Source organism: Glycine max, chromosome 1 (genome assembly GCF_000004515.6).
Source record: "Glycine max cultivar Williams 82 chromosome 1, Glycine_max_v4.0, whole genome shotgun sequence".
Lineage (NCBI taxonomy): Eukaryota > Viridiplantae > Streptophyta > Magnoliopsida > Fabales > Fabaceae > Glycine > Glycine max.
The window spans coordinates 51,073,757-51,100,722 of record NC_016088.4 but is presented as its reverse complement, the minus strand read 5'-3'; the positions used below and the strand labels follow the sequence as shown (position 1 = coordinate 51,100,722).

At 30.5% G+C, this 26,966-nt stretch overlaps 2 protein-coding genes and 1 non-coding gene across 4 annotated transcripts; all 3 read left to right on the top strand.

Annotated features, from left to right (window-relative positions):
- Positions 1-1,325: 1,325 nt before the first annotated feature.
- On the top strand, positions 1,326-4,449 carry LOC100801243 (bifunctional nuclease 2). 2 transcript variants are annotated; one of them, XM_003516488.5, is made up of 10 exons: positions 1,326-1,843; positions 2,091-2,285; positions 2,368-2,420; positions 2,503-2,559; positions 3,105-3,170; positions 3,267-3,338; positions 3,519-3,628; positions 3,769-3,860; positions 3,970-4,034; positions 4,154-4,449. In XM_003516488.5, exons 1-9 carry the CDS (start codon positions 1,585-1,587, stop codon positions 4,020-4,022), a joined length of 957 nt encoding a protein of 318 aa, XP_003516536.1. In that variant the 5' UTR covers positions 1,326-1,584; the 3' UTR covers positions 4,023-4,034; positions 4,154-4,449. The 2 variants fall into 2 exon arrangements, with proteins under 2 accessions (XP_003516536.1, XP_006573535.1); XM_006573472.4 differs by having other exon boundaries at positions 1,451-1,843; positions 3,949-4,034.
- A 7,095-nt stretch (positions 4,450-11,544) lies between these two features.
- On the top strand, positions 11,545-11,654 carry MIR171D (microRNA MIR171d). Its single transcript, NR_048785.1, has one exon. It is a non-coding gene; the product is annotated as a microRNA MIR171d (primary transcript).
- Positions 11,655-18,159: 6,505 nt separating this feature from the next.
- LOC100803377 (serine/threonine-protein kinase STY17) lies at positions 18,160-26,637 on the top strand. Its single transcript, XM_003517101.4, has 16 exons — positions 18,160-18,572; positions 18,946-19,060; positions 19,347-19,447; positions 19,595-19,711; positions 20,207-20,261; positions 21,233-21,343; positions 21,871-21,921; positions 22,358-22,533; positions 22,621-22,728; positions 23,547-23,620; positions 24,023-24,198; positions 24,886-24,981; positions 25,898-25,978; positions 26,073-26,126; positions 26,219-26,353; positions 26,438-26,637. Exons 1-16 carry the CDS (start codon positions 18,373-18,375, stop codon positions 26,501-26,503), a joined length of 1,716 nt encoding a protein of 571 aa, XP_003517149.1. The 5' UTR covers positions 18,160-18,372; the 3' UTR covers positions 26,504-26,637.
- Positions 26,638-26,966: the final 329 nt, after the last annotated feature.

The window sequence follows — 26,966 nt, the reverse complement described above, 5'->3', positions numbered from 1 at the left end:
ATTAATTATGTGGGCGTGAAAAGCTGTCTAAAAAAAAGTTTTGAAAAGATATAAACTAAAGTAATTTGTTGGAAATAATGGATATATATATTCTCCATAAGAATGTTTTCATGAAAAGAAGGAAAATTGACATCCCCTCCCCACCTTTTTTGTTGAAAAGTTATTTAAAATCTGAATGCCAGCTACGATACCTCGACCATAGCCAGTGAAATTGAAATCGTATCTATTCTTGGAACCCTAGACATGTTTTTTCTTATATCAAGCATCAATTGTGTTCCCAGGAAACTTACCTGATTTGGCGAAGAAAATAGCTTGGCTAATTAAATATATATCAGGTATAGTATGCTATGAAGCACGGACACTTCAGCCCTTTGTCGTGTTTGGTGTTTGACACGCGTGTCAGTCTCCGACACCGACACGACACCCGTATTACGTTCTATATTTTGGATATTATAGGTGTCCATGTGTTCATATCCGTGTCGTGTCTGGTGTCTGTATCGGTGTCGGTGCTTCATAGATAATATGTACTCGGCATATTCTTGGCATTAAACATAAACCTGTACTAAATTAAAGTGTTATTTAATATAAATATTTATTTATTTTTGCTATGAATAAGTACAAGTATATATCTGTCATAAAAAAGTACTAGTAGTATATAATATGCACTGCGGCATATTCTCGACATTAAAGATAAATCCGTATTAAATTAAAGGTTTAATATAAGTAGCAGTATAATATTTTCAGTACTTAATATGATTCTTTTCAAATATTAAGATTTGTTATTCAAAATATGATAACTACAAAGAAGTGTAATTTTTTTTTTTTTGCCTCAATTCATATTTAATTTAATTGGAAGAAAAACAAGATATTTCGTTCTCCAAAGTGTTCGCTAACTTGTGGAAAGAAACAGAGAAAAATATCAGCATCAGCAGAGTCAAAATATCTTTGTTGACAAAAAGACACTTGATACGATCAGATCCAATTTTATAACAGCTATTTTTTTATGATTATAACAGCCAAATTTTAATTAGATTACGAAAAAGATACATATCAGTGCTAACAACTAAATCTTACTAACAACTAAATCTCAATTCTAATTTTAAGGAGTGTATCTCAATTAATTGAATAAAATATATAAATTTTTATAAATTTCGATTCCATAGAAAAATGACTCAATTTCAACTTCTTATCTACATCAACAACGAGGACAATTGTTTTATTTATTTATCTTTTATTTCTTTATTACTATTTGCAGCCCGAAACCGACAATGTTGGTCCATGAATGAGTGTGATAAAACTTAAAAGCAAAGCATAGCTAGCAACGCCACGATAAGAATCTCATCTCATGCATGATGCATTCCATCCATCATCATCAAGAGCATAAAGCAGGCACAATTAAAATGAGGTTTAGTTTAATTAAATTAACCAATTAACTAAACAATTACAATAATAACATCAACTCCACTCCCACAATTACAAACCTGTCCTGTGCCCTCTCCTCATCGCATTCAATCTCAACAACCCTCTCCGCTCTCTCTCTCTCTCTTCCCTTCTCAGCATTCTACGTCGTTGTTTCGATTCAAAATGCTGGGTTCACGTTTCTGCGTCCGCACCGTATCCGGCGTGGGCTCCGCCGCAGCGGATCACACGAATGCCGCCTCCACCGCCCGCTCCGTTCCGAGCTCCGTCGCCGTCGACTTCTCGCCGCTCCACCTCTCACCGCTCCGGTCCCGCCGCCGCAGATCCATCCTCATTTCCTGCGATTCCTCCCGCCGTAGATCCAGCTCCGGCGACTCTCACGACAACAACAACGATTATCTCGAAGCTTCTCTCCTTCTCTCAGGTTACTCACTCTCACGTCACGTCTCGATCGCGTTTATATAACATAAGATGTTAAATACAATGCTTCTTCGTGTTTTTCCTTTTCCTCAAAAAAAAAAAAAGAAAGAAAGAAAAGTTTGTTATGACGATAACAGATTAATCGTATTACAGTGGTAGTGTGTTGTAGTAACTCTGGTTGTTTTGATCGTTTAGGTCTATCCATGTGTATGATCCATGCCTGAAATTTTATTTACTTAAAACTAGCGCAGAAACGTTCTCCCACTATCATATGTGGAAGCATAGATTTCAACCGGAGTTTCAATGGAAATCGTCTACGCCGTCGATTCCCTTGTCCAGAACGGATAATACTTTATTGAGACATGGCTTCTTACAGCGTTTCAAGAATCCTACGATTTTTCTCAGGATTTCTTGCGATGGAGACTATATTCTGCCCATTGTTGTAGGTATGTGCCAGTCTTTAGTTTGTATTTCCCTGAATTTTTTGGAAATTGTGGTTTTATTAACTTTGTTTCTTTGTTGGTGCAGGGCAGATTGCTATTGAGAAACTTATGGATGCGGAATCTGAACATGAAAGTGTGGTATTTTTCAGCCTGTATCCGAATGGTTGTTCACTTTGTTTTTTTCGCTGTGATCGGTACTTAGAAAATGGTGATATTGCAGGAATGTCCTGACCAGTACCAGTTTGTGGAAAACCTAGTTGGAAGACTAGACCATGAAGTATGAAGCTAAGCATTTCCCACGTTACATTGATGCCTATGGATGTTTTATCAATTGATGCTTCTTTTCTTTTAATTTTTGTTTATTCTGATGTTTGCATCATAGGTGTAGTGAGTAATATTATGCAAATGGCAGCAACAAATAGTATTCTGCATCTCTAATCTTCCACCAAATCATAGAATACTACATAGGATTTTCTGCGCCAGCTAAATGGCCTTTATTTTTAGTCTAATTGCATCTTTTATCCCTTAGCACAGATTATTGGGTTAGATCATATCATCAATACCTCCTCTTGCATCTTTGTGTTTTTGTTTGACAATAATCATACTAAAAAGGAAAGAAGTACTATTTGGATAAAGTTATTTGAGTCCTCTTAAGAGCAAATTTCAGTTATCAATCTCTCTGATCAGTCTTCCTTGTGCAGAAGTTCTAAAACAATAACAATGTAGCATTATCATTCTATCATGTTTGGTCTAATTCCTTCAAATACAAATTGAATGTCAAATAAATAATTCAAAAGTATTTCCTTCATTTTACCCTTTCAGGTGATAATGGTGAGAATTACAGAGAGAGTAGTCAGCACTTACTTTGCCAGATTATACCTTAGTCAGGTTTTGAAAACTTTTCAATTCATAAATGATAAAAACACCTCTATCTTAAGCTCTTCCATTCATAGAAGTGCTCATAAAAGTTAATAATTCCTTCAGCCAGGGAAAACTGATCTTATCAGTGTGGATGCCCGTCCCTCAGATGCCATTAATGTTGCAAATAGATGCAAGGTATGAGTTCTATGGTTACACTGCCAATATTTGTTATAAAAATTTATGTTTTGAACAAGAATCAACAAAAACTATAGCACATATATTCATATGTAAAACTCCTACTCTCCTAGTTAAATGCATTTTGTACAATGATATGAGACAAATCCACTTGTATGATTTTAAAGTTGATTTGTGCAGGCTGCAATATATGTAAGTAAAGAAATTGTTTTCACAGATGCTATCAGAATTGGTTATGGAATGGGCGGAGTGTGTAATAAAAAGACTATTTATGATGTATTGCTTGACAGGTATTGCATAGTTATTGACTTATTGTGTAAAATGTGTCATCTATGCCATCATAGATTCTGTGTACAAGTCACTGCAAGATCGAACCCCTTCCTTTACATTCTTATTTATCATGAGTCTAAACTTTATATGTTGTCTACAGTGCTGTAGATGGTCCAGATTTGGTAGCTCAAGAACTAAGTATGATGCATAATATGCGTATAGCTATCAAACAGGAAAGATTTAAAGATGCAGGTAAAACATCTTTTATATATGATTGCATATATATGTTGGTTGTGTTATGGAATGCCTAACACGGGGTAGTGTTGTGGAATCATCCTAGTTTGTTGGTTGCCTTTTGCAGCTATATGGAGAGACAAACTTGCTAATCTTCGTAAATCAGCCCATGAGCTCTAATTAGCTTGTTAGGTATATCCGACTATTTCAACATTTGGAATTTGATGTTTAAATTTTTTTTTTTTAAAAATCATGTCTCTACAGTAGTTTGACTGTCTAATTGTTTGTTGAAATTTTTCATGTGATGACAGGGTCAGTTCTGAAGAATATAGGGGTATTATGGGTATCTTATTCCTGATAATTTTTCATCAGGAGTATATTGGGGAATAAGTTACAGAAATGAAGGAAACTAGCAAAATTAAGTGTTGTACAGCTGTGTATTATAGTCGTCGACCCCACTTTGTGTACACCAAATGAATTTGAATGTCTTAAACCTTGTAGAAGATTGTCGTGCTTCTACCAATACTCAGAAACGACGACGATGATCTTGTATGTATGCAATCCTGGAAATGATCATCAATGAGAATTAGCTCATGTTTGTTTTAAAGTCACATAATATAAATATGTACAAGTTAATTTAGTTATACGTATCAATTATATTTAACAGTTCAAAATCAATAGTCAATACTACCAACCTTTAAATTAAATGGATACTTAATATGACCTTGTCTCTCTAATGGATGAGTATAACATTTTTTAAGCAGACCATGGAATGCGAATGATCTGCCTTGTAAATTCTAATAATAGAATATAATAACAGAAAGATGATTTATGTAAACTTGGCAGTGCCAAGTTATATATTGCTATCGTTTACTGACCATTTGACTAATATGGCGTTTTCTATGTTAAATATGCTCACAGTAACTACAAAATCGTTTGGGTCCTTCACATGGATTCCAAAGGTTTCACATCAACTCGTTCATTGTATAGCTTGTAATTGGTGTTTTACTTGAAGTCTGATGCAGATCAAATTATCAAAATGCCATTTTAATGCGATAGTTTCATCCTACTCCTAGTGCTCAGGCGTAATTAATCATAAGTATTTTTATATGAACTGCAAGTGGTGATTCACAGGGCATAACTTTAAACGAAAAGAACCAAAAGAACAACTATAATCATAGTTTCATGATTCTAAATATCCTTATTATATCTTAATTCCTGCTCTTAATATAATGTTGAAGATCTTAACTTCTTTCTTAATCCAAGTGATATCCGAAAAGTTACCAAAGTCAGTCAAAATAACAAAATGTAAACGGATCAACCAAATCTGCAGTTAGAAACTACATCTCCACTAGTAAAGCAGATAACAAATGCAGAGGCAAGATGAGATCATAAAAGCATCACAGTTAATTATATTTGAGCAGAAAGATGGTAACTGAAAATTCTTGATACCATGACAATCATTCGTATGCATGGCCTGATTTTTCAACATGTGACAAAGCACAAGTGCACAACCACTGCCAACAGCTTCACGAGTACTAAAATTGCTATTTTTTTTTTTAATTCAGATATCACTTTATATAATCACCTGTTTTGCAGAAATCCTATTAAATTATCCATGTTTTTTTTAATCTCCCAGAGTGGGAACTTTTAGTAACACGCGATAAGTGAAATTGTTGGACAGACACCAATTGTACTTGCTTAAATTCTTCCAATTGGCTCTAAAGAGAAATAAAAATATTAAAATTCAATTTAATAATGCATTCTAGCACAATCAATTTTTTTTATCTATTTCAACATTAATTAAAGTACCATTATCCATTTCAAAAAGATTAAATGGAGCCATAGATATATATGTGTCGAATTCCCCCTCTATCAAAATAAGACTCTTATCTTTTGTTCATCCTCTTCAAAGCTCTAATAATGCATGTACTAAAATAGTGTTAGCTAAAAAGTATAGTAAAATACACATGAAATTAAATTGGACCTCTCTCTTAATAATTTTATATGCTAAGGTGTTTTATTGACGGCAAATGGGACAATAAAAGTTGTTCCATTTGATTTTGCATCTTGAACCGTGTTATATTATAATTAATAAAATATAAAAAAACTTCACCAAAAAAAAGTCGTGAGCCGTGTTTTTTTTTTAAATCACATGTCTGGTCTACAGGGGAACAATCATATTTGAATTGAGGTAGGACTATTATAAATATCAAATTTTTTTCTTCAAATATTTATCATAATTGTATATTTAAGACTTGAATTTGAAACCTCTAATTAAGTTAAAATAATTTTACGTTAGTTGATTCATACGTTTAGTGATTCTTGAAACGTGTTTTTTACATTTAATAAAAAGGTTTAAAAAAAACTAAAAAGAATCAGAAATAATTATATAGTTAATAAAAAGTAAGCAAGAGATGGAAAACTCTTTGTACAAGCTTTTGACCCCGTTGATTATTAAAAAATAAAATTATTTTATACTTAGTGGTTGACTAAGCATATGTTTGGGCACACGCCTGAAAGGTATAAAAAATGCCATCTTATGTGTAAAAAGTTTAATAGTTTCTAAAAAGACGAATGTATTTTGTAACTAAACGAAGCAATAAACATGCTGTAAACAGTGGACATCTGAGAATTTTTTTAATTAAAAGTTATGTTTGATTTTTGTCACAAATTACAACGTGTTAGTATATGAATCTTGTTAGTAGGATATGGTCATACTTAACAAATTTAAACTTCCTATTTTTTTGTCCTAGTTGTGAAAGACGGTTTTTAGAAACGGCATCGCATAATACCAACTCCTCTTCAATTTCTTTGATCTAAGATCTTAGTATTTGAAAGTAATTTTGAACTTCTTGTTATTATTCTAATTCGAGTGAAATGAACTCATTTAAAAGAATAAAATTCTTTTGATGTCTCAAATTCGAGACCTTCTTCCTTATAAAGAACAAAGCTAATTGTCGCCTCCTCTCTAGTAACTCAATAATTTTGTATTTGTGCCAACAAATTAGCATCAGTATACATCTTCTAACAATATAGAATCTGGACTTATGCTCCTTTATCATGGCAAAGCATCCTTTGTCGTTCTGAATGAACAGAGCCTCCACCACCACTAAACTCTATAATAATCAAACCACTGATTAAGCCTCCACCACTATTATGTGTTCTACGTATCCAAATGAAAGAAGCTACTATATATGTTTAAACCATATAATTAATCAAACATGTTCTTTTTTTGTTTCTTCACAATCCTTATGCGAAGATAATCCTGTTTGAAACACGGTCCAATGTTAAGTAAAGACACTTCTTCCTTCGGAGACTTGAACCTTGGACACTAAATGAAGCCTATGATGGTAACTCGTGTCGCTTTGATCTTGTGAGATTTTCTTTTTATGTATCAAAATTGAGACTATATCTTTCAAATTATCTTCAGCAGCTAACACTGGCAATCAAGTTATTTATATACGTGTGAATTGAAGTTGCACTTCCTAGTTGTGTTTGGAGGTCAAAACAAACCTTAATTTTATCTTCATGGTTAAGGTTCTTACGTATATTGGATAAATAGACATGCTGTTGCACTCCGCGTCTACTCTATCATTTTCGAAAAGGTTGGGTTGGTAGTTTTATGCTAAACACTGTATACGTGAGCAAACTTTGAATACCCGTGACGCTTAGCATCTATTCTGTTATAATTAAGTAGTAACATTCTAAATATGGTAACTTAATTTCTCTTGTGTCTATTTGAAAACAATTTAAATCAAAAACTTACGAACTCTTTTTTTTTTTTTTTATATAATGAAATTAGTATAGGTGAGTGGATTTCGGACTCAGATACTTAAGAAATGTTTACATGTGTACTTACACATTCTCCACCAAAATATATATGAGAAATAAAGAAAATACATGAGAATACTAATTAAAGAAAACATACAAGAATACTAATTTTTGATGTTATTATTATTATACATTTTTTCTTCCATCTATTTTCTCTTTATTATTGTATATTATGTGTTAAATTAAATAGTAGATTTTATCTATTTTTTCCACTGCGTTCTATCTGACAAATTCATCCCCCCCCCCCTCCGAGATTTTTTTTTTTGTGAAATACCTTAAAAATGTAATATATGTACTTTTTTATCTCAAATAATTAGTTCTAATCAAGACTTTTTATTTCTTCGTATAAAGTGTTTTTTTTATATATTTTAAATGATGCAGTGCTTTCTACGTTGAATTAGTAATAAATATTAGAAGGTCTGATTATTGTTATAAGCACATGATATTTTAAAATGAATTGAAAATACCAATTATACATTCCTTTTAGTTAATTCTGTGCCAATTGAAAATGACAAAGCAACCCATAATATTGACTATCAAATTCTAACGAGTATGAAAATAAACAAGTTAATTACTAACTTTGAACAATTGTTTTTAAAGTGAATTGAAAATATTAATAGCAAGTCTATATTAATTCACTATTCATTTATAGCAACGGGTATAATGTGGTTGGTTGAGCAAATCTATGAGTTGTGGTAAATTTTCAAGTATTTGATTCTTAGGGATAATTTTATTTTTATAAATGTTAAACAGTAGTCTAAGTATACTTGGTTTAGAAAATATCAAGTAAAAAGGCTTTTATTGGTTTATGTTGCTCATACTTTTTTTTGTTCTCTTAAAATTTATTTAATAAATATTTTCTCATTTTAATTTCTTAATCTTAAGACATTAATTAAAGAGAAAAAAAATTATAATGTAATTAGTATTATTTTCTTTTACGAGAGTATGATTTCATAAGTTTCTCGTATGTAAGCAAATGATAGTTATAAAAATAAAGCTTAAATATATTTTTTTCATTGGAATTTAGTATTTTTTACTCTTCGTTCTTGCAAAATTATTTTTTGTTGTTTTTAGTTATTATAATTTATTTTTGTCCTTATACTATTTTAAATATTTTTTTACTGTTTAAAATATTATCTAAAATATTTTAAAGATTAAAAATAAAATAATATAGTTTATAAGGAAAAAAGTAACTAATTTTGTAAGTACGAAAAGTAAAACAACATTAAATTATAAGGATTAAAAATGTATTTATTGTATTAAAATTAAAAAAAAAACTATTTACTGAAATATTTATTTTTAATAATTGAAAATATTTAATGGTTTGTATTAAATACTTTGGCCATTCATTTATAATAGTGCATTCAGTTCTATTAGAAAAAAAATGTATTTATTGTATTAAAAGTTTAAAATATTTAATATTTATTTTAAAAATTAAAATATTAGTTGTTTGTATTAAATACTCTTTAAAGTACCAGTATATACTAAATGGATACTTTTTTAGCATGCATATATCAATTTTCTATGGTTTTGTAAATATTGGTCTATAGTTTTGATTTTAAGGAAAATGAAAAACATTTTATTATTGGAAATAAATTATTTATTAAAATTTAATATTTTAAATATAATAAAAAATTTATTTTAAATCAACACTGAAGTTCAATATAGTTTTAACATTTTGTCCTTTGCACTCGGTTAGGAGAACAAAAAAGATTATTAGTAAAATACTAGTATTTTTTGTTATTGAAAATATAATAATCATTTAAAACTTATTTTTATTAACTAACTAAAAGAATTCAAAAGGATATATTTAATGTTTATTTCTTAATTTGAATTTGGACTTTTCAACAGGATACCCATAAACACACAATAAAAAAACAAGAATAAAATATTTTATTAAAAATATAGAAGGTAATTTAATTTTTTTAACAATTTAAAATATTTAACAAAATATATCTAATACTTTTAGATCATATACAGTAGGCATACAAGAAAAACTTGTTTACCAATGTCTTACGAGAACATTAGTTAAAAATTCAATGATAGCAGTAATTGTTTAAATGACATTAAAAATATACGAATAGTATTAAAAATTAGGGTGGATAACCAGTGTGTCCATAGAGCATTAGTTAAAAAAGTAAAAATAAAATATTATTTATTATAAAAATCATAGGAAAATGACGAGTATTTCAATAATAATAAAAAAAAATTCTTCTTTCGATTATTTAGTAAGTACCTTAATAGACTCTGGTCAGCATTTACCTAAAAATTATACTAATGAAATAGATAAATAACAATTTTAATTTAATTATTGAGGTTAGATTATCATTTGATATTGTAGAGAGAAGATACCAAAAGCAGATATGCAGTAATGTGAAAGCGTGGTGGTCTCATAAATTTGGCAGCAAATTGAGATTCCATCTGAGAAATAAAAGGTCATATGAGTATTAATTGTTGTCATAAATAGATAATGAAGCTACCCAGAAACACAGTAGAAAATGGCATCCATAAAACAAGATTCCCAGTTGTAACAGAGAGACACTGTTTTGCCATATCGAGCAAACATCAATAAGGCTTTCATAAATAAAGCCGCGAAATTGATTTTTCTCCACTGCAAGTCAACCCCCTCCCTAGGATACTATACCCTTCATCACTTTAATTTCATCCAATGATATTCATTAACTCAATACTACTGTTAATTGCTATTTTTTCTTGTCTTAGTAAATGAGAAGTAATTTAAAAGACTTATTTAACCCCTGGGAGAATTAAGGGTACATACAGAGAGAGGAAGAGGATCCTAATCCTCAAAAGAAATACTAAGTAGGAGGGTTGTAACAGTTTTGAAGCAGTCTCATCAGTACTACCTTGCCTATTAATGTTGCCAGACGGAGATTCCCTCATTTAATGTTTCTGGTTTCTGCAACACATCCTCCCAGTATCACGATCATTCCCAACCCCAACCCCATTCCTTTCTCCCCTCTCTCTCTATTTCCTTACATCTCCGGCAAAAAGAAAAAGAAAAAGGAAAACTATACATCAATGTTTTTTTGATCAATTCATTATAAATGTGATATTACTTAGAAGCAATACCAAAACAATATTCAATTCAAGAGTTTGGATCGTGTAATTTTCATCTTCACAAGAAATTATTTATAATAAGTTTTTCTATTCATCTTTTTTTTCCCTATCTTTTCTTACTATTTAATTTTTTATTTTTTAGTTATTCCGTATTGGGATGCATCAACTTGTTATTAAATCACATTGATAGTTTCTATTTGTGTCCTAACTCGTCTAAGAATTAGATTTGCCTCAATTCGAGTTCAACTGTGTTATATAAATACTCTGCCAGGTCAATTGAATTCTCAGGAGATAGTTGTGTTGTACCCCCACACAATACATACAAGAGATGAAAGGAAGGGTTAAAATAGACATTAGAGGTGGGAGACTAAGTGAGTATTTGGGGACATTATCAAAATTAATTTTGAATGAATTTGATTTTATAAAATTAAAAATTTTGATTTATGTTTGAATATTTTATTAAAATTAATTTTGAAGTGATTAAATATTTTATTAAAAAATTAAGTAATAAATAAAATTTAGTATAAAATTTTGAATCTAACATAGAAATTATTCAAATTTATTTTAAATCAACATTAATTAAAAAATTTTCTTTAACATTAAATCAAACATATAAAATCAATTCTAAAATTAAAATCAATCTCAAACACCACTAAATGCGGTGGCGTGTGAAGAAAGGGAAACAGAAAGTGGGGATGGAGTGACTTAAATGCTTTGGTAGTCGGGGCTTTTAAATATCATTTTCAGCACCCAACCCTCTTCAAAACATACACGTTTTATAACATGAAGTAGCCATTGTGCTATTGGCTCGGTTCACTCAGACACAAAACAACCATATCACAACATTTGTGGTTTTCGTTTTTGAATCTTTGATTGAGTCGTGTCAATATCTCACTGCTATTTCATCTTTTCTTAGGTTGCGCCTGGAATGAGCACACCAAACGCAGAGGTAAGCTTGAAGCATTTTTCCAATTTCCACGTATACCACTCAACCGCTCTAGTCACCATTCGATTTCTATGAATGGATTATGGATGCTCAATATTTTTAGTTCCTGTATTTTTTTTTATTTGCACATGACGTATGAAGACATGAATGTAGGGTGTAACTTGTTTATCATTTGTCGTTTTTGGTTCTTTCTGTGTTTACTGTTTAGTAGTAGACTTTTTATTATTCTTAATTATAATATATTTCAATTAATTCACACCCTTTAAAAAAATAATTAATTTAATTAATCACATTAAATCTATCCATTATTTATATTATCATTTCAAAATTATAATTTTTTTATTTCTCTATTCACTTAATTATTTTTATTAAGATTTAAAGAAAAAAAGGATATATAAGAAAAAATATAATTAATGTCTAAAAATTATTTTAAAAATCCAGGAGAAATAAATTTATGAAAAAAAGATAAAATGAGTAGGACTACTCTTTTTTTGATAAGTAACGTTTCATAAGTGCCAGCTTTTATGTTTCTAAAACATTGAATGCTTTTTTGTTCATTTAATATTATGCTCCTAAATCATTGAATGCTTTTTTTTTTTTTTTTTTTACATTTACTAATATTTTCTTTACGAAGGACTCTTAGGAAGTGTTCGTTGTTACTTCATCCCTTTTTTGTCTCCTTCTTTCACTGTTACAAATATGATATTTAATCATACTTTTTATTTAACACTTAATAAAAATATTATTAAAAAAAATTTTGACGACATGTAAAAAATATCCTAAAATTATAAATGGATATTATTAATATATTTCTATAATATTTATTAAATGTTGTATATAATTTATATTAAAGTCTTTTTATGATATTTTTAAGCTTTAATAATATAGATTATATATAACATTTGATAAAATATTATAAAAATATATTAATAATATTTATTTATAATTTGACAACATTTTTTAATGTGATCAAACATTTTTAGCAATATTTTTATTAAGTGTTAGAAAAAAAAATATTGCTAAAAGTCATATATGTTGTAGTTTTTATTGATAAATAAATAAATAAATAAATTGTTCACTTCTTTTACTTTTATATAATACTAATGGTACGGTTTTTTTAGAGTACTGATTAAAAAAAATAATCATACAAATTATAGTAAAATATCTATTATCTTAATTATGAGTAATATTATATCTTATTAATCCCTTTACATATCTTCCTATTAGTAAGTACTCTAACAAACACTACTTTCCAAAAATTCTATATTTATGCTGTAAAAAAAACTATATTTTTATAATCAGTTAATTGAAAAAGAAAAACATTCTGGAGCATGCTATCTATTATAATTTTTATTATTAACTATATCTTACTCTCTTTACGAATTGCCCTCTCTGTTTTTTTTTTCTCAATAAAAACCAATATCAATATATAATTAAAACGCAATATTGGAAGCAGTTAAAATAAAATTAAAAGTGCATTTATTTTGAAGTTAATTAAATTAATATTAGTCTCGTTTTTCATTTGCTAAAAGTTATCGAGCATATCGACTATATATTTTCTCTTTTAAATAAGCCGCAAATAATTTACTATTTGTAAGCTTAATATTATACAGAGTTTAGTAATTCACAAAACCGGTATTTTAGGATTGATTCTCTTTTGTTATTATTTCAATATTACTTCGAATTTGGATCCTCTCATTTCATCTAATTAAAATACGAAAGCATTTTTGTCCAATAATACAACCAAGTTTCATAAAAGAATACCCTTGTTTTGTTTATAAAACCAGTCTTTTTCCGTTCTGAAATGAAAACGGGGGGAGTTTAACGCTGGAAGCCAGGAAGAAATGGGTCATCAATAAAGTTAAAGGAGGTGCAGGGGTTGCAGGAAGCAAAGGCCTGGTTTCAGTATGGTTCTTGAGCCCAATGGGAAATGAGAATTAGATTTTTAATTTGTTAGTGTTAAAGGCTAAATTTTGGGACTCGTCCTATAAAATAGTAGTATTGTAGTTTTTGCCAATATGAACCAGAGGTGTGAGCCAAATTGTAAGCAAATACAAAATTTGTGCTTATTCCAAATTATAGACCCCTTGTATTGTGTTGATATTATTGACGGAAAAAATTGTATGTAATTTATCAACGGTTATATCTATTATAATTCGTTTATATTATAGATAAACTCGTGACTCATTGTAATAAACTCATTACAATAGAGAACATTCTTGTAGTGAAATCTTTTCCCTTCAAATCATTATCTAGTTTTTGTCAAAGGTTTTGATGTTATGACGAAATAAACTTTAGGCTAAAACTTTCTGCTTTGCATTCTGGGATTAACTTTCTAAAATGCAACGGAAAATACAGGAAACAACACCTAAAATTAATCTATTGTCAGACAGTACGGGATCTTGACCAAATTTTTTGAAGGGATCAAAGTGGTTAAGTAAATATGCTTAAAATCATTAACAGTGCCATATATAAAAAAAATTACCTATATTTATTAAAAAGAAAATAGAGGGGTTCCTATTAAGCTACGATACTGTTCCCCGAAGTGGGCATAACTTTCAGAGTATTGCTCGAATTCATAGTGTAAGCTTGTTGGTGCTGAAATTGTTGGTCGGTGAGACTAGGACCCAGATGGCCATCACATGATGCATGCCTTCCATTTTTTTCTTTTGTTAAAGTTGCCACTCCAATATTTAAATTATAGATATTGGTTATGGACCTTTCAGATAAGATCACAATCACATTAATCATAGATGAAAATAAAATATATAATCATATTAATTTTTTGCTTTTGAACCCGTATCAAAATTGCCTATAAAAAATTGTATCAATTTGCGTCAACACCCTCAAAATAGCTCATTGCACTAGTTAATCTTAAACCGTGTTTTAGAAGAAAACAACTGCAATCGGATAAGTATAGTTTTAGTCAACCAAGACTCGACAGTTATAATATAATCAACAACTAAGGACAACATTCTTGAATGTTTGTTGGGGTGGAATTAAAAATAGGTCAATTGAAAAAAAAAAACATTTTGATTCGGTATAAACACTTTAAATAGATATAAGCCACGTTTTTCTTTTCTTTTCGTTTTCATCAACGATATCTTCACAAAATATTTTTTTCTTCCAAATCACATTAGGGGACCATGCCCCTCATGCACCTGAATCTTTAAGTTAAATGCTTACACATCATCCTATAGGTCATGTGCAATATTGTTATAGATTAAATAAAAAAAATCCCTAGTTTTTATTTATACTTCATTTGTTTGTTAGTATTTTTTTCTTCCTTTCATCCCAATCCTTTCACTCAAGATATGGTTGGACGATGGAATATTATTATGGTGTCGATGGAAATTGAGTCTAGGTAGGTATAGAGATTAGTCTGATAAAAGTTTGAATCTTTATTAAGAGAAGTATTTATATTTAGTGTTTGATAGTGTCACAAATAGAATTAGCTTGTATGAAAATATTTGTGAAAAAAAAAACAATAATTAAATTTGTAGTTTATAATTTTGATTTCGATTCAATTCTGATAAATTTAAAATAGGTTCAGTTTACAAATTTTATATTTGAAATTATTCAAAAAACCAGATGTGAAATTGGATTTCCAAATTACGTTCCAATCTTTGTGTAGATATTCATATATAATTGTGTAGTAAGTTTGGAAATAATGACAATAAACAAACTGTTTTCATTAAGAATTAAAATTTAGGGCGTTGTAACTTTGTTCCATATATTTCTCCTCAAAAAAAAACTTTGTTCCATGTTTTGTATTTGCTTTAATATGGTGTTGTAACTGAAAATAGTAATAAGAACATTATTTGAAAATATTTATAAATATATAAATTATAACATTAAAAATGTGTGAAAACTATATTTATAGTGTTTAAATTTGTCCTATCTCACTATTCACAAACTGAGCGACAACTATGCTGCCAAACATGGTTCTTCACTTCTCTCCCTCTTTGATATAGCTTCATAGTTGAGCAGTAAATTAACTCTGGTGGCCAACCATTTAACTTGATCAACATGCATTCAGAGCTGACTTTTATTTTCTGTTTTTTTTTTTAATATTTTCGTTAATATTCATGATTTGGCTTCTGGCATGTATGTAGAGTCATGTTTGGCCATTTCAAACCTATATGCGACTCTAAATGTTGCATGAGCTTTGATGTTGTGACTTGTGAGCAAGAAAAAAGGCTCCAAGTTCTACATATTCGTTGAATATTCTTTTACTCGACTAAACAATAAACATGCTGCATGCATAGTAATTTGTAGAATTAGATTTGAATCAGGATGCTTTTATAAAATTGGTTCTAAGTAGACGTACGTATTTTTTGTTTGGATAATATTAGAAAATTGTTTTAAACATAATATTTCTCTGAAACTTACAATTAAAATTAATTGTCATTTTGTGGGTACAATTGTAAAAAATCTGAGTCTAACTAAAGGTATATTTGAAATAAATGATATGACTAAGGATATACAGAAATGACACAAAAATCTGACTTATGCTTCTTTAATGTCAATGCAAAAACTACTTCTACTAATTTTAGTAAGACTTTCGTCTAAAATTCGAAATTATATTTCTAACACAATGCCAAACATCATGGCCAATGAAAAAAAAAATCATACTTGACTCTTTTAAACTCAAGTTGAGGCATGCTAAACATGAATCCAAGCACATCCTTAATGGTAATGGTTGTAATTTTTTTTTTCTCATCATATCAAGCGTGTGTTTTTGGCACACTTGGGTGTTGCAAATCGTATCAATTGAATAAAATACTATTGTAATAACAGTAAACAAAGAAGATTGGGGATTAGTCAGATAATTAATGAGCTTAAAGGACATAAATTTATGAATATATATATGAGAATTTCGTTAAAAAAATCAAAGAGTCTAATTATAATAATTAAATAAAAATCTTTAAAATAGGATTTTCCTTCGAGAAGAAGTATGGTAATAAAAGATGATATCCTAAAGTATGATTCTAAACAAGGAATGGTTTTAAAGTGTGTTTATTTCAAGCTTCGAAAAGTTTTTTTTCTTGGCAGAAAAGTTATTTAAAGCTTCGAAAAGTTATTTTTAAGAATGCGAATTAAGTTATTTGACATTTTAATGTTGCTTTTAAATTTTAGAACCATATTTATAGTTATTTTTTTATTCTCTAAAAAGTTTTTTTTTAATCATGTTTTACTTGTTATTCTCACGGTCAAGGTAAGTACGTTAATCTATCGTGAACATACTTAAAATTGTATTATAATTCAACCAATAAATTTCATTTATATTCTTACAATTTTCTCTTATCATTTAAAAATTTCAAAATATTTTCATAAATACTAAACTCTAAATAAACATGTTTATTAATTTACCTAAAAAAATAGCATTGTTAATTGTATCATTTTCAAAATTATTCTTTTAAGTATATAGTGACATTTCTCCAAATAAAACTTATCTAAATAGTAAATAGTTATTTTACATGATACTAAATATATTTGGTTATTTTTAAACAAAATGTCATATTTAAGCATTTTTAAGCCCCAAAAGTAAGGTCTCACATCTAAAATGTTCTAAGTTTTAATTTCTGTTATATTATCTTTCCTTTAAAAAAATGGTGGGACACATCAAAAAATTAAAATCATGTATTTACCCTTTTTGTTTTTATTATATAAATATATTATTAGGGACAAATATATATATATATAATAAAATTATTTACTTTTCATGTGTCCCACCATTCTTTTTACTTGCACCAAACATTTATCTCTTTTCCCTGGTCTCTCCATTTTCATTTTCAAGCAACAAAAAAATTATTTCCCTTTCACTTTTTCCTCACCTCGTTTTTTCTCCCACAATCAACCCCAAACAACAATGCATTAAAGTAAATGAAAAACCCTCATTAGGAAGGTACATCTGATTCTCATGGCTATTTCTTTACTATTTAATTTTCATTGTTTTTTATTCTACTCATTACAGATCGTGGTGCTCTTAAAAAAAGAATGACCCCTAGTCATAGTAGTAGTAGTGCGATCAAAAAAGAAGCTTCTATGGTTTGGTAGGTCCACATTTTTTAATCTGAGAAGATAAGGATTAAGGATTACAAAAAAAAAAGCCCATATTCCCGAATAAACCTTAGACAGAGTCCCCGTGGGTCCCTGATGCTGTTTATTTTTGTATTTACTTCATTTTCGATATTTCATAAATTATATATTTTAATTAATTACCACTTCTGAAAAGAATAATTTCATACTAATATTAATATCATCATAAAAAAACATCTTGATTTATTTATTTATTATTGGAGGCCAGATACGGAAAAGAAAGTATTAAAATTATCCAATAAAGAAAGTTTCAATTTGCTGTGTGTGCCCACTTTGGGCTGAATGCGGGCCCCACTCTGACGTGGATAGCTGGGAACAAACACTCAGCGCCGAAGCAAAAACACTCATTAGTACCGGGAAAGAGAACACAACCAAACAAACAAGCAAAAGATTAAAAAAAAAACAAAGAGACTCAAAAAAGAGTTCTCCGTCAACTGAATCTCCATCATCTTTCCCCTTTCCCCCCTTTCGCTTCTTCGTGTTTTTTCTTCTCTCTCACTTTTGCTTCTTCTTCATTTCTTCACGATCCACTCTCTCTCGTAGTTGTGGTGGTGCTGGTCGCGTGCGCTCATGGTGATCGAGCATGACATTGAGAGTTGCGGGAGCAGAGCGATGCAATCTTTGCACGCGCATCACCCTCGCCACCACCGGCAGAAGCTGGAGGTGTACAATGAGGTGCTTCGGCGAATTCAGGAATCGGATTGCGAGGAGGGGCATGTTCCCGGCTTCGACGATCAGCTTTGGCTCCACTTCAATCGCCTTCCCGCTAGGTCTTTCACACGATGCTTCCGAATTAATTAGTTAATTAATTAACCTCGCTTCTTATGTTTTCCTCTAGATTTAGATTCTTACTTTTTTAAAAGTGGTGAAAATGATTGGTCAGGGAATTTGAGACTAGTGTTTTTGTATATTCCTGATTGTCTGTGTTTTTTTATTTGATTTATGCAATTCGAGTGTTTTTTCGTGTTGTTTTTTTTAAGTTTGTGATGAGAATTGAGAAGATAATTGAAGAAGAAAGAAAATAGCTGAGTGTTTTTTTTTTTTGCCTTTTTTTTTTTTTTTTACTTTACCTTTGTAAGTGGATTTGCCAGAGTGGTTTTTGTTCGAGTCTCGTGGTTGGTCACTCTGATTGCTACTACATAGGTACGCGTTGGATGTGAATGTGGAGAGGGCAGAAGATGTTTTAGCTCATAAGAGATTGCTTAAGTTGGCGGAGGACCCTGCTTCTCGACCTGCATTTCAAGTTCGCTTAGTACAGGTAGTTAAAAAAACATAAATAAAGCACTAATAATATAAGGTAATTGAAGTTCTGTTGTTTGTAATTTTACTAGTTTTGACTAAGGCCAAATGTTTTCCCGTCAAATTTGTTCTAAAGGATGCATGGAACTGTTTTTTCCTTGACTGCACTGCTGATAACTGCTAGCTGTTATTGACATCAAAATCAAACTTGGAAATATGTAATCAGTAACTTTATAAGCCCCTACTTTAAGTATAGAGAAGTGCTACGTATAGACTAATTCATAACAGTTTCATCCTTAATGCAGGTATATCCTTTTGGTGGTGCAAATTATGCTGATTCCATACATTTAGATCCTTCTGAGAAAGAAGATGCACAAAGTTCTCTTAACTATTCTTTAAAGCAGGGGTATGGCTCTTGTATTTTCATATCAGTTTTATTTCCATCCTTGCTGTTGCTCAATATGCACAATCCTTTTTGTTGTTTTTATGTTTTCATTTGTGCCATTTATTTATTTTTTAATGTCATTTCTATGTCTGTCTCTTGGCAAAACAGAATTCATCCACCACCTACATTTGGTTCATCCTCTAACCTTGAAGCTCTTGCACTTCAAAAAAACAAAAATAACATTGAAGATGGGGGAAGTGCTATGAGTGTAACACCATATTTCCGGTAATAAATGCACTATTTTGGGCTGTTATTCTTCATGTAAATATATTGTGAATGGGCTTGCTCTCTTCAGCTTCAATTAGTATTGCTAAAGAGTGTCTTATATCGATCAACTAGAAACATGTATTTTATGATGAGGTTGATATATAGACTAGGATAATATCGCTCACTTTGAAGGTAATATTTTCCAAGTGAAAGTCTCTTGGTTTTTTAGTTTTGTCCAAGTTTTTGAGAGAGATGTTGGAGAATATGTGACCATCACTGACATATGATGTATAGAAAAAACAAAATGTAGAATCAGTCAATAGGTTTCCATTTGTGTGTTGTGTTGGTGTTGACAATGTTGTGAATGCCAACACTCCAGATTGTAAAGACCCTGCATATTGAATTTCTCTAGGGGGAGCATTCATTCTTGTTTCCATTAGTTTATAGCAGTTAATAAATATATTAATGTTTAAATTTTAACTTGTGCTAATCTTTCTACTTACTATATTTTAGGCCCATGCACGAGATTACCTTTTCAACAGTTGACAAGCCTAAACTCCTTAGTCAGGTGGTTAATTCTGACTTTATTTTTAAAAAATTTTGTAATGCTTTTTGTAAATGGTGCTTCTAAATTATTGGTTGATATTATTGTACATAGTTCTCATTATATTTTCTTTTCTACTATATTGTTCAGCCTTCAACATGATAATAAAAAGATCTCTTGCTTTTCTTGGCCATCAATTGGGTCAGAGCACTTCTTGCAATGCTATGCAGGAAATAATTATTGCTTATAGTGTCTTTTGTATCAACTATGGATAAATTTCTTTCCAATTGCTATCAATGCTGTCAAACTAAAATTTCATGTTGAGTGTTTTCTTTGAAAGTACTATAGGTTGTCATTTTGCCCAAGTATTTTTTTTACACAGATTAGATTGGGAATTTATGAAGGTACAAATGTATAAGCAATAAGTAAATCATGCACAAATGAATATCATAATCTTTTCAGTTGTCATCTCTTAACATTTTCTGTAATCATAACTTTTTAATCTCTAATACGAATACACTCCTGTAAATATATAATTTATTGTTTAATATGAACCGCAAAAGTGGAGTGTTTTACATTAATTGTTCTTTTTTAGGCTTGGTTGGGGGGGGGGGGGGGGTGTTGATGATTACTTTAATCAATCTATTTTATACTTTGAAAAGGGGAAATTTCACTTGTGTTCAAAACTGTAAATTCTGTGGCTAACTCAAAATCTCTGGAGTTCTTAAGCAAGTTTAATTTTTATGCATTATCAATGTAAAATAGTTTTGCATTGTCATCTAATGATGAATTATCACATCATTAAATGAATTTTGCAATGTTAAGACTACATGAGGTGTCAAATTCATTACATGATGTGGCAATGTTACTGGATGACAATGTAGATTTTTTTGCATTAACAGTGGATTAAAATTAAATTCTGTAATTATAAGATAGATTAGAACAATTGTATTTTATATTATGGGCTGTTTGTCACCCTTTACTTTGCATTTCAGTTAACAGCAATACTTGGTGAGATGGGACTGAATATTCAAGAAGCTCATGCATTTTCCACTACTGATGGATTTTCTCTGGATGTGTTTGTTGTTGAGGGATGGCCTAATGAGGTAGGACAAAAGTAGCTAAACAATGACCTCATAAAATCACTAGCAAGTGTTTTGGGAAACAGAAAGACTTTATTTATGTATGCCTTGATCAATATCTTGCTATAAGTATGGTTTGCAATTTTGAATTTGTAAAAAGATATATAATACCTTTAACTTCTCATCTCTTCATGGCATGTTTACCTTTTCATTTCAGTAGATAATATGGGATTATTTATGTTGTCTCTGTGGCATTTCTAATAATCTTGTTGTATGGATATAAATAGATAAATATGACGATTTTTCACTTTTAGAACATATTGGGGTATGCTATTGAATGGTATGCCTAATTAATTTCTTATTTCCTTCTAGAACTTTGTTAAGTTTTGCTGATATTTGAGACCAAAAAACAAGGAACTTTTGTTGCTTATATTCGAGACCGGAGGAAGTATCTGAGTTTTATTTGTATTGTTGTTTTGCTTTTCCAACTGTATTTTCGAATTTATATATCCAAACTTTTTGTATCTATTGTATTTTCTTTTTGCTATTAGGAAACTGAGGAGCTGAAAGGTGTGTTGGAAAAGGAAATTTTCAAGGTTAAGGTATATTCTCCTTTTTAATTGTTTCTATTAGAGATATAATATAAAAACCATTAATGAATCTTCACTTAACACTTAAGTTTTTGGGATAGAGAGCTCATGACTATTTCAAATTACTAAGTTATATATATATATATATATATATATATATATATATATATATATATATATATATTTTGGAAATGTCTTAATTTTCTTGCTAATTGCTATGAACTTTGATATAATGGCACCTATTCAAGATTAAGCAGGGAAGATGAGATTATTGTAGTTTGGATTTTTTTAAGAAAGGAACTGATGTTAATTTGGACTGCATTTGAGTAATGGCAACATCTGTTAAAAGTAAATTGTTCTTTGCACATACACTTCATGCAGACCACAGAATTTCATTTCTCCTTGTGCTAAACACTTGTTGATATTAACTTTTTTATTTTCTTTGCAGGAGCAAAATATGTCAAATCAGGGTATACATTATGCTACCAATGAACAATACCAGGCAAGGATGGAACCCTCCCCTCATTGCATTCTAATACCATCTGATGGAGCTGATGTCTGGGAGATTGATACCAACCAGCTGAAATATGAAAACAAAGTCGGCTCTGGGTCATTTGGTGACTTGTGAGTTATTTTTGCTTGATGTATGTTTGAACTCTACATATCCTTTTAGTTGATTCTCTCTCTGTGCATTTCTTTGTAATCCTTTAGGTACAGAGGTACATATTGTAGTCAAGATGTGGCTATCAAAGTTCTTAAGCCTGAGCGCATAAGTACAGATATGCTGAGGGAGTTTGCACAGGAAGTTTATATCATGAGGTTTGTTTGCATGATTAAATGTAATTGCGGAGCTTGTATTTCCAATTACTGAGATATTTGTTTCTCTCATGCTTTCCTGTCTCATGCTGTCGCTTCCTCTTTCCTGTTTATAATTTTTAATTCTGTATTGTATTAGATAATAATCTGGTTTCCACAATGGAGGAATGGTGTTATGGACTTTATGTTGTTTGATAAATATCTTGATATATTGTGCTATGAGTGGCTTATTTTCTATTGAGGATTTACTATTCCCAGACTTGAAAATATGAACTGGTCAGACATTATACTTCTGGTTAGATCTTTTCTGTCCTATTTATTTATATCTCAGTTTGAAAACCAACAAACCTTGGCAGCTTGATAGTTGATACACATGCAAAGTTGTGCTACCTAACACTGCTGCTTGATTAAAGTGAAGCGTGCTGTAACTTAATTGTTTTGGTTCTAAAACCCACATTTCAGTTATATGATTTCAATTCCCTGAAATTGGCATCATAGACAGTTAAAATGTCTGATCAAAGATTCATGAATTTTGGCTTAAATATAATCATGACTTTAACTTATTATTAGAGAAACTGGATGACTTATTTTCTAAATCATTCTGGAAAGGAATATATTAACTAAAAATAGTATCTCAATTTCAGATATTCACTGCCTCAAATGCTTCTGAAAATAATAACATTTCAATCCTAACAACTTGACTAATTTGTGTAACTGTATTTTTATCGTAGTTTGAGTATTAGTGGTTGGTGATATGGTATCCTTGTAGTCCTGAGTAATTATTATTCCTTTACCAACTATGATTTATCTTTGGGTTGCAGGAAGATTCGACACAAGAATGTTGTTCAGTTCATTGGCGCATGTACTAGGCCCCCAAATCTTTGCATTGTTACTGGTAAATAAGAAAGAATCCTGAGAATTTAAGATGTCATATATTTATGTTTCATGGAATTTGTTGTTTAGAGGCTGAGCCTTGGTTTAATGATAATTTTACTGCATTGTATCTTGGTGATCATGGATTTTAGTTGTGGAAACAACCTCTCTGCTTATGGTGGAGGCTACATACATTTTGACCCTCCCCACACCCCTTAATGATGGAAGCCTTGTGCACATGCCTTCCTTTTATATTCATATTGCTAGTTCATTTTTTAAGTTGTAGTTGTCTTAGAATCTGTATAATATCCCTGCTTACCTATATATGTTTTATCAAGTAATTATAAGATGATTTGGGTGCCTTATTCAGTCACCTGATAATGCAATTTTAATGCTTATGTGCTCTTGTTTATGACTTTATCAGAGTTTATGTCTAGGGGAAGCTTATATGACTTTCTGCACAAACAAAGAGGTGTATTTAAGCTTCCATCTTTGCTAAAAGTAGCAATTGATGTTTCCAAGGGAATGAACTATTTGCACCAAAATAATATAATTCACAGGGACCTCAAGACTGCCAATCTTCTGATGGATGAAAATGAAGTAAGAGGATTCCATGAATGCACACATTGATACTGCCTGTTGCATTTTCAGTGTTATTGGTTTATGTTTTTCCGCTGTGTATACTATTTAGGTTTTATAATAGAATTTACTACTTCATTATCGTGAGATTCCATGATACTCCTCTTAATCTTTCATGCTTGCCCCAAAAGGAAAGAGATTAGTTTACCTGTTGAAGGTTTGATATGTTGAATCTGGGATTTAACTCCTTTAAAGTAAGGGAGTGTACACTTTAGTATACAGAACTGCTATAGTCATTGATTAAAAAATCAATGGTTGAAATTGTGATAAAATGCACGCACATATCTCAACCATTGTTTTTCATATCAACAGCTATAACTGCACTTCAACTTCTAGGGTATAATTACATCTCTTTAGAGGAGCCAAATGCTTGAATCTAAAAGGCTACTTGCCTTGTGCTTGTCTCTCCCCAATGACTCATTCATACTTTTCTGCATCTGCATATATTTGGTCCTATATTCATTTATGAATGACAATTGTTTGTCATCTTGAATCACGAGAACCACTATAGTTTATAGTTTTGTATAAATATGTTTAAGATGGGTAATTGTGTGATGCTGGACTCTTCTTTTTAGCATAGAGTAAAATATGAGCTTACATACACAGACATGAGAGGAAAGATCACTAAAATATCTTGTTCTTCAACAGGTGGTCAAGGTTGCTGATTTTGGGGTTGCCAGGGTGCAAACTCAGTCTGGAGTGATGACAGCTGAAACTGGAACATACCGTTGGATGGCTCCTGAGGTATGGATTTTCTTGGAGTTCAATGTTTCTTCTTGATTGATTTTTTTGGTGACATCATTGATCATGGTGCAATACTAATTCAGGATCAGTATTTGTTTATGGTACACATTTATGTTCTGCCTGTTTGAAAAGTGAGGAATATGATGGACAGGGAAAACAGTGAACAATGGTTTTTATTTATATATTTTGGTTGTGTGGTGAAAGGGAAGTTGAGCTTAAGTGTAAGAAAAGCATCCTAGGTGGGATTCAGTTCCAGGTCAATCAATCCTTGAGAAATTAATCCACTTGAGTTAATGTTCTTGGTTACCATTGAAATATCTTTGTCCATAGTGAAGCAGAATTTTAAACTAGTGAAACTATACTGGGTTGGGTTAATGTTAATATTTTGTCAGATGTATTGAATCTATATATTTTTTATGTTAATCTTTTGTCATATTGATATTGAATTTCTATTGTTTAGGTGTTTAACTTATGATGTTATTTCAATTCTATCTCTTCTATTTTTTAATTTCAAAATGAAGATTAATAAAGTTAGATGAAATGCTTGCCTCTTTTTTTTAATTTGTTCTTGGCTATATATATCCTTACAAAGCATTCAGTGCTTTGATCCTTATTCCTAAGTTCCATTATTATTTTAATCTTCATAAAAAATGCCTTTAATATTTGGACTTGAAAGTGGTTACATTATCATCATATTTGCTTTGCTTTGCTGATTTTATTTTAAAAGTCAGCTGTTAATAATAAGGGTGGCAGACAGATGGATTGAATCAATCCTAATCCGTATCCTAATGCATCAGATCAAAATAATCCATTAATCCATTAAAAAATATTTAATGGATCCGATCCATTTCATTAAAAAAATCTATCCGATCCATCCATTAACACTTTTCTCTATTGATTTGAATTTTACTTGAAGGTCATTGAACACAAACCATATGACCAGAAGGCAGATGTTTTCAGTTTTGGAATAGCTCTTTGGGAGCTTTTAACTGGAGAAGTGAGTACTTTCATGCCAGGCAGTGGGCTTTGCTGCTTTATCATTTATTCCCTACCAATCTTATCTCATTGTATATACTATTTTTTGTAATCAGCTGCCTTACTCTTGCCTGACCCCATTACAAGCAGCAGTTGGCGTGGTGCAGAAGGTTTCTATTCCTTTTCTTTTTACAAATAATTTCATTGTAAACAAATTTCTTGTCTATGCATGATGATTCCATGTGGCTTAAATTGCTATTAGGGCCTGCGGCCTACAATTCCCAAAAATACGCACCCAAGACTTTCTGAACTTCTTCAGCGGTGCTGGCAACAAGATCCAACGCAAAGACCAAATTTCTCTGAAATAATAGAAATTCTTCAGCAGATAGCAAAAGAGGTAAACTATTACTGAAATTTAAAAACCAACTAAAAGTTGGACCTGTTAAGCAATTTTCAGTTTCATTTTTTCTTTTCCTACCAGGTCAATGATCACAAAGATAAATCATCCCATGGCTTTCTCTCAGCTCTTAGACGGGCCCATCATTGATATTGATATAAGAGTATTACACGAAAGTATAGCCTTTTTGCTCCTGTATAGTAGTCAGACTCTGACCAAATATCTATTGAGTTGGTTGTTTATAATACTCTTGAAAGATTCCATTGTATTGTGCTTGCCTTAAATTTCTGTTACAATCTGCGTCTTTCTCCCATTTGTCTATCAACTTATTCGCCTGTGAATAGGATGGATGCAAGTTTAGTGAAAGTCCAAAATTCAAGGTATCGTTCACCCATTAATTCTTTGCTAATTTACAATTGTATTCCATGCTTTTTCGATGTTGTCTTCTGTACCCAAACCCTTGAAGTAGACTAGTAGAGGCGTTATATGTTGAGACCTGAGATGTACAAGGCTTAGCTGTAATAAAATTGGCATGTCATTATGCAATTTGATTCCAAAAGTATTAAGACACAAATTGTCATCATTTTTTTTAATGACAATATATAAATTTGTT